The following is an 11,577-nucleotide window of genomic DNA, read 5'->3' on the forward strand; positions in this document are numbered from 1 at the left end:
AGTAGTAGTAGTAGTAGTAGTAGTACAAGCTTCAGGGATGATTATACCAACCACAACCAAATGTTGAGTTATGTTAAATTCAGTTTTGAGCTTCTGAGTTTCCCACTGAGATTGCATCAGCCGTAGTAGCAGTTTATTAACTAAGGACTTCGCTGTATTTTTTTCTCAAATTATTTCCAAGTAAAAAAAGAAGGAGGTCCTTCTTGGATATTTGGTGCATTTTTTCCCAACTGTTCTCGATTTGATAACAACAAGATGTCTCAATTTGTTTTCTTAAGGCGGGTCTTTGGGACAACCAACTCATTTCGGTCACTTGTCTCCTGTAGTTTGCACTTTGTTGAAAGAGATCGCAAAAATTATTATTGTAGTTGCCTCTAAAAATTGATATGGGCTATAAGATTTCGTGCTTTTCAACATATAAGAAAACGTGACAATAGTCAAATCTTCTGAGTCAATCTTTGTATGTGTAATATTTGGCTAGAACCGGAACCATTATTGGAACATCGTAGCCCATATAAGCATTTAATCTGTCGTAATCGGAAACCAATATTGGAACAACATAGCCCGTATAAGCATTTAATCTGTAGTAACCGGAGAATTTCAGTAAACTACATCTGATTGAGAAATGAGAGCCAATAGCCATGAAGGCCTTCTACCATATTAAAAGAAACGTCATTTGAGCAGTATTTTGAGAGGAAGCTCAACGCCACCATTGGAAATGATGCCAAATGCAACGCATATCTAGCAATCTGGCTCATCCCCCGGGCAGCATGAAGCAGCTTGAGAGAGTACAAAATCTGGCGCGTAATTGGTGCTGAAAAAATTACAGAGCGATTCTGCAAGACATAGACCTATTTCTTTAATTGCTCTGCTTGAAATTCTTGATTTTTCCTCTTTTGTAAAAAACATGTATGACTTCACTATAAAGACTTTGAAGATCCTTTCAAAACGTCAGATAGACCAAAAAAGTGATTTCAGTTTTAAAAAATCAGACTACGAAAAAAATGAGCTACTTCTACCATGCTACACGGCAAAACAACTTTGAAACCCATATCCACATCGCTTTGAGATGTCTTACACAAACACAATCAAATGTACATAGAATTTTTCTATGCATATGTGGATATTGCAATTCAATTAACAATATTCGAATATCTCATAACAATGGCCAAAAAATGGGCGAAAAAGTCCTTTGAGTGTACTGAAAAGCCTAATCTCTTGATAATAATTCTAACACAAGGAAGGTTTTCAGACATTGCATTCAACGCCAGGTTTAACAATTGAATGAAATTATTTACTAAGTTTATAAACTTTCCTTTGACTCTATCTCCTGAATTCTACAAATTGAGTTCAAATAACAACGAATTATTGAAGTTTTTTACAGTTAAAATCTCATCTAAAAGTTTTATATACAGTTATTACACCAAAATGAATTTAATATTTAACATGGAGATCTTGAAGTTCCCGGTTATATTGTTTCTTAAACACGAAGAGAACTTTTCACTTGCTTTTTAATCTGTTATTATCCTTTACTTGTTGGTGTTGATAAAATTTTAATGTGTTAACATGTACCAAAATGAAATTTGATTTTCAAAATTCAAATTTTTAGCATTTGAACTGACACTTCAATGTCAATTCTCATCCCGGTACTTTTCGCGCTTACTTAGTTGAGGTTTTATTGTTTTGATTCAGATATCTTCTATTGTCATTAGTTTTTCAAACTCACGACATGCATCTAGTATCTCCCGGTCACTATTATATGCTGTACCACAAGATTCAACGAAGTGTTGTCCGTCATAGGAATGTTTCTTTTGATGCTCTGAAATTCTTGTGGTAACATGTTGACTGGTTTGGCCAACATAGATGGAGCTGCATCCATTACTTGTAATAACTTTTATACCACTTTTTATTTCAGATTTCAATCAAAAAATGAGTCTAGAATAAGCAGGCAAATTTTGAATTTTCTCATTGTGAAATCGATTAGAAAATCAGTCTGCTGGCAAGTAGAGTGCAGTCTGATTACAGTTTGAGTGCTGTATCCTCTGTATTGAACAGAAACATCGTTTTGAGTTCATTTTAGTTTTGAAATGTTGTACATTTTTGCGGGGCTTTGCTGCAACCTTTTACTACGTGAATAATTTATCCAACGTCTCATTAACAATATTGCACAACCAATCAAATGGATGCCGATTTTCAGTCCAGATCTGCTGATTTTTTTTATGAGATTGGCAGAAACTGGTGGCAATGAAAAGCTCATGTGCAGTCCCTTGAATCACATTTTTTTAAAAAATTTTTGTCGGTATCTGTTGATTTTTGATGCCAATGCTAATTTTTCTATCACCGGTTACGTTTATGTTCTGATCTGGGAAAGCCAGGTCTCCACTACCGTTGGGTGTCTCAAGAGTGAATTGTAACTTTTTGTGATGACACTCTGCTTACTCAATGTAATCTAGAGGTATAAGAAACCAATTTGTCAAATTAAAATTACTTCCGATATTTAAAACAAACGTTTTCGAATTTTACGTTCATCGTCTTTGGATATCTAGAGGGTTCCCTTTGCAGAAATCTAGAGGGTTCCCCTTGACGGTGCACTTTCATCCACATACCTCTTGAAAAATTTAAGTTCCTGGGTGTCCTCTGTTGTACCTTTTTCTGTTCAATAGGACTGTATCCATCCTCAAAATGACTGGCTCTAAAGATTTCATTTAGTTTATCCGAGTATGTTGTCTCTTTCATAACACAAAAACCTCAACCTTTATCAAATGGTACAGCTAGTAGTTTTTGGTCTTTCGAAAAATCTTTAACTTTTTTATCCTCTCTATCCATTGGTGTCTCACGTATATTTTTGCGTGCCATTTTGCCGACGATTCTATTTCACATATCTGTTCACTATCGGTGTTCTCCCTTAACTCAAGAACTAATGGCTCATCCGCAAGGAATTGCACTTCATTTAATTTGTCTGTGCTTGGATGCTTTGGACCTTGTGCGGCGTTCCGCCTTCAGTTAATTTTGAATGTGTAGTGTTGGTGGTGCTGCGGCCGGACGTCAGAGAAGCAAACTAATCAGCTTGTTTCACTGACGCCAGGGTTGGTGGTGTTTCAAAAAAGACCCTTGAGTTATAGTGTGTTAACGGATGTTTGCTGTTGTCCAATTGCTCTAGTGTTGATGTTGTTTTTGGTTGCTGAGTTATCCGCTGTCGAGTTTGCTGTTACTGTTGTCTCGTTGTTGTCTTGTGTGTTGTAGTTTGTTGTGGTGTTTTCTTGCGAAAGGTGATTCTGAATTTTAATTTTCATGTCGTCGATGTTGTTCCACGTGTCAGTGATTTTTCCGATGTACTCCTCGTGCTGTTCTTCGTCAAGCTGTGAAATCAACTCGTAACTGGTTTCCTCGAACTCCGAAAATGTTTCCGCTGCCTTTTCATGAACATTCTTCGCTGCGTTTATGTTCCCACTGTCAATCAATTCGCTCATGGTTTGCAGGTTCTTCGCAATTTTCTCCCCCATCACCCTGATTTTTGCTTTTAAAACGGGTGGTTGCATGGTTCTGTTCGGCATTGCTGTAAGGAGGTTTGTATTCTGCTTTGTGTATTGTGTTGTTGAAGTGTTGACTGTGTTGGGGGGTCTTTACTGTCCGGTGGGGGATGGGTCTTGGTCTTTGGGGATGATTCGTGGTCTTTGTCTTTGCCTTTGCCCTTGCCTTTGCCTTGAGGTTGCGCGTTCGAGCTTGGTTAGGGGGGGGGGGGGGTCACCAGAAAAAACTGTGCGGTGTTCCGCCTTCAGTTAATTTTGAATGTGTAGTGTTGGTGGTGCTGCGGCCGGACGTCAGAGAAGCAAACTAATCAGCTTGCTTCATTGACGCCAGTGTTGGTGGTGTTTCAAAAAAGACCCTTGAGTTATAGTTACTTTGGCACGATATGCCTGGGCTACCCTTTGCCCACTGTTGTTCCTTTTCAACAGTTAAAACTTTCGTGAGATTTGCTTCACAAATCTTCTTTTGCTACCATGAAAAAGTCATCCATTTCCTAACCATTGAATTACATCTATATAATCAACATTATGACTTGGTTTTCAAAGTTACAGTTTTTTAGCACGTGCCTCTCCTGGTACACTGGGCCCCCATTTTTGGGCACCAAAAATCAGAAGTTTGTAGTCGATCTGTTGTTGTTGTTGAAGTTGCTCTTTGTCGTCTCGTCGTGTTCTCTTTTGCTCTGTTGTGTTTTTTGTGTAGCTGAACTGTATTTCTTACTTCATCTGCTGATGATTATGTTGAAATGTTGTATTGAGTTGTGTCCTCAATAAAACGCTGATCTTGAAGTTATGGACTCGTCCATATCTACAAGTATGTCTGTCCTGACTTTGATAATGTCTGCTGTTGATGAATGTGTTGACTGCTGTTCAAAAAATTCTGTTGCTTCTTCTGAAGTAATTCTTGCTGAACTGTTTGTTGTTGTGAAATTTCTGTTGATGTCTTCCGTCGGTGTTGTCTGTAGATTGTTGCTGTGTACTGGTTGTCAACGTGCTGCTTGTAGTGTTATATGAAAGTGGTATGCTGGAAAGTTGAATTGCTTTTTGTGCTGATTGCTTTTAACTGTGTACATTTGTAGTTGTTTTGAATCGACTTTTGTATTGGCTGATTGGCGATTGTCAAATACTGAACAATTTCTGGAAGTATTGTTGTTGCTGGTCTGCCCCTTGAAAGTTGCTGGTTGACAAATTGATGCTCCCCGTGTTCCCTACGTGCCTAAATCTGCCACTACCTTGTACCTATTGCCTTCCTTTTACCTGTTTTTCCCTAATTAGAGTTTTGTCGGAATACCAAATGTTTTGTAATACTTTTTACCACTGATGTCTGGTTTTACCTAAGCTGTTTAATGTCATCTAATTATTCAAAATACTGTTAGACTGTCAGTTTAACTCTCTGCTGTTTTGCAATAAGCTAATTAATTGTGCATTTGAATTCCAAAACCTACCCAATGTCTATCCATAATTTGTCTTCCTGTTAAACCTACCTACCTAAATTTTTCTATTTGAAAGTATTTTCTAATGTACGCTAAATTTTGCTAATTATAGTATCCTGTGAGTTACTTATTGAAATCCCTAATTGTACCTGAATGATACCTAATAGTCCCTTTAAATTGCTAATTCATTGAATTGAACTTTAAAATTTTCATCTTTCACTTTACCCTAATCCCAAAACTGATATCAAGTTTGCTTCAAATTGTGTTTGAATTATTGTTCCCCATTTAATATTGAGAATCTTTATGTTGATTTGTTGCTAATCAAACTAAGTTTAATAGCTGGTTTAACAAAATCCCCTTTTGATGTTTTAACCAGGCAAGACCTTACCACATTATCCTTACATTTATTTACCTTCTGTACCCTACCTACCGGCCAAATACCCCTGGGTGTGTTGTTTTCTAGTATCCATACCATGTCCCCTACTTTTATCCCGTCTACTGTTGAATGCCATTTTCGACGTTGTCTGAGTGTTGGCAGATAATCTTTTAAAAGACGTGTCCAAAACTCGTTCATAATACTGTTGACGTTGTTCCATAGTTTTCCTGTTCCTCTGTCGTTGCTGCTAATTGTAGTATCTGAAGGCAGCCCTGTTGTCATTCCTGTCGAAAATTGTCCTGGTGTCAAACTTTCCACATCACGAATGTCACTGCTGACTGATGTTAGAGGTCTGCTGTTGAGTAGAGCTTCCACTTGGCAAATGAGGGTTGAGAAACTGTCTTCCTGGAGTTTCCTAGATCCGGCGATATTGAAGAACAGGCGTTTGCTCATCCCAATGAGGCGTTCCCATGTTCCACAAAAATGTGGAGCTCCTGGTGGAATAAATTTCCATGCAATCTTTTTCGATTCCGCATATTTCGGTATCTCTGTAGTTGTGAAGCTGCTTTCTTCGAAGGTCTTTGCTGTACTGGTGAAATATAAAGCATTGTCACTGTGAGCTCTTTCCGGTAGTCCTCGTCGGCTGAAGAATCGTTGGAATGATATTATGCATGATTCCTTCTGCAAGTCTCTGGTTACTTCGATATGAACGGCTCGTATCGTCAGACAAGTGAATAAGCAACAGTAAGCTTTCATGGCTGTGTTGATATGGCTGTAGATTTCAATTGGCCCAAAAAAGTCTACTCCGGTCTCCTTGAAGGCTACAGGTCTGACTGAGAATCGGTAACTCGGAAGATCTGACATCTGAGGCTGGCTGTTGAGTTGTCTTTGTCGTCTGCATTCGTGGCATCTATTTAAGATCTTCTTCATTACTGTTTTGCATTGAAGAACCCAGTAATTCAACTGAATGCTGTGTGTCTGCTGTTCGACTCCCACATGACCATTGATGTTGTGTTGCAGTTCCAGAAAAAGACGAATAATCCTGTTCCTACCGTCTAAGATTATTGGCTTCTTTGTTGCTGTTGAAACTGGTGCGTTGGCTAGTCTGCTATTTGATCGAAGGATACCGTCTTCGTCTATTGAAGGTGTCAACTGAATCAATCTACTCCGTTTTTGAATTGGCTTGTTGTGTGTTAGTTGATTTATGTCCTCGTCGAATGATTGTTGCTGAGATAGACGGAAAAGAAAGTTCTCTGCATCTATGATCTGCTGGTCCCTGTTCTCGTTTTGTTTCGGAGGTTTTTCATTTTGATGATGACGGCTCTTAGTTTCAACCACTGGCTAAACCTGTTGGCATCAATTAGGTCTTTGTCAATTGGCTGTCGTCGTGTTCCCTGAGGCTTCTGTTCTGCGCTGTTCAAGAAAACAGTTTCGTGTTGTTGTTCGTCTGTTGTCGAGATGTCGCTAGAAGATAGAAGAAACTGTGGTCCCTGTAACCAAAGAGATTTTTCTGTCATTTTTGTTGCTGTTAGTCCCCTCGTTCCTTGATCTGCTGGGTTGTCTTTGGTGTTGACGTAGTTCCACTGATTGGTGTTTGTGAGATCCCTTATTTCGGCAATTCGGTTTCCGATGAACATCTTGTGTTTCAATTTGAAGTTCTTTATCGAATTGAGAACGGTCGTGCTGTCACTCCACAGAAAGATTTTGTCAAACTTGAAATCCATCTCATCCTCAATTGTTTTCTTCAATCTTGCCGCGTAAAGTGCTGCTTGCAGTTCTAGTCTGGGAATTGTTGTTTGACGTAAGGGTGCCACTCTTGTTTTTCCCATGAGAAAACGAGTTTTTGTTTCTTGGTTCCTGGTTGTCTTGATGTATGCTACTGCTGCTGTTGCTTCCAATGATGCGTCGCAGAATACATGAAGTTCCATTGTGTCCCCAAATGCTGTACCACCTACCAACCTGTTTACCCCTACCGTACCTATCTGTTCCGTTTCATGTACCCAATCTTTGATGGCCTTTCCATTGTCTCCACCGATAGCTTTGTCCCATTCGCGTCCATGTTTCCACAGTTCTTGCAGTAGAATCTTTGCTCGGATGAGGAATGGAGATATTATTCCCAAAGGATCGTAGAAACTTGACACAAAAGACAGAAACCTGCGTTGAGTCCATGTTTTCCGTCTAGGTTCATTCTGTCTTTCGCTTTAAATAATAGTTTGTCTTCGTCCAAGCTCCAGTAAACTCCAAGTACTCTTTGATGAAAACCTTTACTGAAGAGCTCCTCCACTGGCTTGCATAGATCCTCTTGCATCTGCTGACAAAACTCACGGATGTTGCTGCACCATTTTGTCAGGTTGAATTTACCTTATTTCAGAGTATCCTTGACATCCTTGGCTGTAGTGAATGCTGTGATGGTGTCGCTGAAAGATGCAACCATGTCATCCATGTAGAATGTCCGCTGAATTATCTCCAGAGAATTTGGGTGATCTTCGATGTCGTCTTTGGCTGTCTGTTGCAAAACAAAATTTGCGCAAGCTGGTGAGTCTCTGGCTCCAAAGATGTGTCTTTGGTATTCGTACACCTCTAATTCTGGGCTGTTGGGTTGTCTCCACATGAATCGTAGATAACGTCGGTCCTGTTGTCGTACTCCGATTTGCATAAACATCGCTTCGATGTCCCCCTGGATGGCGATGGCTCCCTGTCGGAACCGTAGCAAAATTCCAAGCATGTTCCTGAAGAGGTCAGGTCCAGCTAAGAGTTTGTCATTGAGGCTTGTTCCGCTTTGTGGTGCTTTGGCATTGCAGATTCTTCGTATTTTGTCGGGTTTGTTTGGGCTGACAAGACCATAGTGTGGAATGTACCATCCTGTATCTTTCTGTCTATGGAAAGGTACTTTTGCAATGTAGCTTTTTTCCAGGTCTGCTTGAATGCCCTCATTGTATTTCTTGTACTGTTCAGGTCTTTTCTGTAGTCTGTTGACAAGATGATTCAGATGTGTCAAGGCGTGTGATCGGTTGTCTGGTAAACTGCTGTCGTCTTTCCAGAGAAGTCCCGTTTCATAACGTCCATCTGCTTGTTTCACGCATGTTGTGTTGAGTATCTTGGTGGCCAACAAAACTTCTGGATCATTTGACTTGGTTTTGGATTCCAATGGAATTGTTTCTGCTTTCCACCAATGAGAAACTTCTTGGTTGAGGTCATTGTCTTGTTCGAGGCAATTGCTGCAAAACAAAGCAGTATGATGCATTGAATGTTGTGTTTTGCTGTCATCCAATACTGTATGGGGTCCAGAAATAGTCCAACCAAGTTTGAAAAGACTTGCGCTTGGTGCTGTCGATGGTCCTTGTTCCACTCTGACTGGTGAGATAAGGTTAATGTTGTCCTGTCCAATCAATACTGTGACTTCGAGATTATCCAGAGTTGGCATATTGTTATGTCTAAGGTGGTCATACTTTCTGGCAATGTCTCCCGGGTGCTCCCTCAGCTTTGGCAAATTGATGTTTTCCACAACGTATATCTGTTTGAGGTTGTAGCGTTCCTTGTCTTCCAAATTCAAAATTTCTGTTGACGTTGTGTAACACGATTTTGTGTCTGTTCCGTTGGCTCCCTCCAAAACAAGTTGTTGACGTGTTTCTTTTTGAAGGCGTACTTCGTGAGCTGTCTTCGAGAGAAGTATTGTCAAGCTGCTTCCTGGGTCGATGAAGGCGCATGTTCGAACTTTGTTCTCTTTGTTGTGTAAAATAACTGGCATGACATAGAGAAGACTCGTTGTTTTTGTTGCTGCTGTCATGTCCTTTGTTGTGGCTGTATCTTTGTTGTTGATGACTGCAAATGATTTACCATTTCCTCTTGAGTTGCTCAATTGAGAGTTTGCTTGAACAATTGATGTCATTGTTCGTCCGTATCTACGGTTGGCACCGTGTAACATAGTGTTGTGTCGCTGTCCGCATCCTTGCTCCCTGCAATTAGTGGTTGAAGGACAGTTGTTGGCTCGATGATTTGCTCCCAAACAGTTTCTGCAAGGGTTCAACTGATAAACCGTTTGTAGTCTTTCGTCTGCTGTCTTTGCTTTAAACGTTGGGCAATGGAATAACTGATGATTACCGTCGTTGAAGACACAAGGCAGAGACTGGTTGTTGCTGTTGCTTCCCCTTGTTGCTTGAAGCATGTGTGTTGAGCTCCTCTGGTTGTACTGGTTCCTGTTGTTGCTAATGTTGTTTATGTTCTGTGTTGGTTGTTGTTGCTGCTGTTCTTCCCTGTTTGGATGAGTTGGTTGTTGATGAAATTGTCGGTTTCCAATTAAGTTGAATTTTCGTTGACGTGTATCACTGTTTGTGCTGAGACTAGTATTGCTTCGTCCTTGATTCGTTGAACGTTCATGTGCTTCTGCTATTTCTTTAATCCATTGGTTGAAATCTGCAAGTATGGGCTGCTGAATTCTTCGTCGTAAAACAAACTGATTCCATTTGAATTCTTCGATGTAAGGTAGTTTGTCGGTTGCATGCTTCAAGATTGTCGTGCTTATGAGATCGGCTTCGAAGTTGAGTTCTTATAGTTCGGTGTTAATGAATGTGGAAAAATTTACAATTGTCCAAGGAAGAGATGTCGTTGGTGGCCTGTAGTTGATGAGTTTCTCCAACAAGTTGCTGATAATGACGTTTGGGTTCCCAAACCGCTGTTTCAACTCGTTTATTGCATCTTTGTACAGGTGTCCGTTGCAGGCAAATCCTTCAATTGTTGTTTTGGCTTTTCCAATCACAAGTCCCTGTAGATAGGCGATCTTCTGTCCATCACTGAGCTGAGTGTCTCCAATCATGAAACTGAAACGACTGTACCAATCTGCCCATTTGCTCGGGTCACCGTTGAACTTCTGAAGATCCATCTTTGGAAGAGCTTCCACATAAGGCGTATAGAATGGAAGTGGTTGTGATAACGTTGTTGGCAATTGTTGTGGTTGTTCTGTTGGCTGATTGAATGTTTGTGTGTCCCCCATTCCAGTAACTCTGTTCTGCTGGTCGTTTAGGCTGCTTGAGTAAGCTAGTCTATCATACCAAAAGCTGTTGAGGTTGTCACGTTGAGCGGAATTGCTAGTTTCTGGTTGTTCGTTGTGTAAACTTCTGTTAACGGATGTTTGCTGTTGTCCAATTGCTCTAGTGTTGATGTTGTTTTTGGTTGCTGAGTTATCCGCTGTCGAGTTTGCTGTTACTGTTGTCTCGTTGTTGTCTTGTGTGTTGTAGTTTGTTGTGGTGTTTTCTTGCGAAAGGTGATTCTGAATTTTAATTTTCATGTCGTCGATGTTGTTCCACGTGTCAGTGATTTTTCCGATGTACTCCTCGTGCTGTTCTTCGTCAAGCTGTGAAATCAACTCGTAACTGGTTTCCTCGAACTCCGAAAATGTTTCCGCTGCCTTTTCATGAACATTCTTCGCTGCGTTTATGTTCCCACTGTCAATCAATTCGCTCATGGTTTGCAGGTTCTTCGCAATTTTCTCCCCCATCACCCTGATTTTTGCTTTTAAAACGGGTGGTTGCATGGTTCTGTTCGGCATTGCTGTAAGGAGGTTTGTATTCTGCTTTGTGTATTGTGTTGTTGAAGTGTTGACTGTGTTGGGGGGTCTTTACTGTCCGGTGGGGGATGGGTCTTGGTCTTTGGGGATGATTCGTGGTCTTTGTCTTTGCCTTTGCCCTTGCCTTTGCCTTGAGGTTGCGCGTTCGAGCTTGGTTAGGGGGGGGGGGGTCACCAGAAAAAACTGTGGGGTGTTCCGCCTTCAGTTAATTTTGAATGTGTAGTGTTGGTGGTGCTGCGGCCGGACGTCAGAGAAGCAAACTAATCAGCTTGCTTCATTGACGCCAGTGTTGGTGGTGTTTCAAAAAAGACCCTTGAGTTATAGTTACTTTGGCACGATATGCCTGGGCTACCCTTTGCCCACTGTTGTTCCTTTTCAACAGTTAAAACTTTCGTGAGATTTGCTTCACAAATCTTCTTTTGCTACCATGAAAAAGTCATCCATTTCCTAACCATTGAATTACATCTATATAATCAACATTATGACTTGGTTTTCAAAGTTACAGTTTTTTAGCACGTGCCTCTCCTGGTACAGACCTAATGATAAGACGTCCAGGACAAATTTCGACAGTTCAACACCAATGTAACAACATTACTTTGAGATCCCTTCCGCACGGGCCTGTCTTATCTCTCAGACAGCTTCGCCAAATTTAATCTGAATGCTAAAATTGGAAAAATTGTT

At 40.5% G+C, this 11,577-nt stretch overlaps 1 protein-coding gene across 1 annotated transcript; it reads right to left on the reverse strand.

Annotated features, from left to right (window-relative positions):
• Window positions 1-7,695: 7,695 nt before the first annotated feature.
• On the reverse strand, window positions 7,696-10,878 carry LOC142347943 (uncharacterized). The gene is made up of 2 exons (XM_075399108.1): window positions 9,947-10,878; window positions 7,696-9,586 (listed from the first exon to the last, which is right to left on the reverse strand). The coding sequence occupies exons 1-2, from the start codon at window positions 10,876-10,878 to the stop codon at window positions 7,696-7,698; spliced, it is 2,823 nt and encodes a 940-aa protein (XP_075255223.1).
• Between the last annotated feature and the right edge of the window lie 699 nt (window positions 10,879-11,577).

The sequence above is a fragment of the Convolutriloba macropyga genome, chromosome 10 (assembly GCF_964194025.1).
Source record: "Convolutriloba macropyga chromosome 10, txConMacr16.3, whole genome shotgun sequence".
NCBI classification, from domain to species: domain Eukaryota; kingdom Metazoa; phylum Xenacoelomorpha; order Acoela; family Convolutidae; genus Convolutriloba; species Convolutriloba macropyga.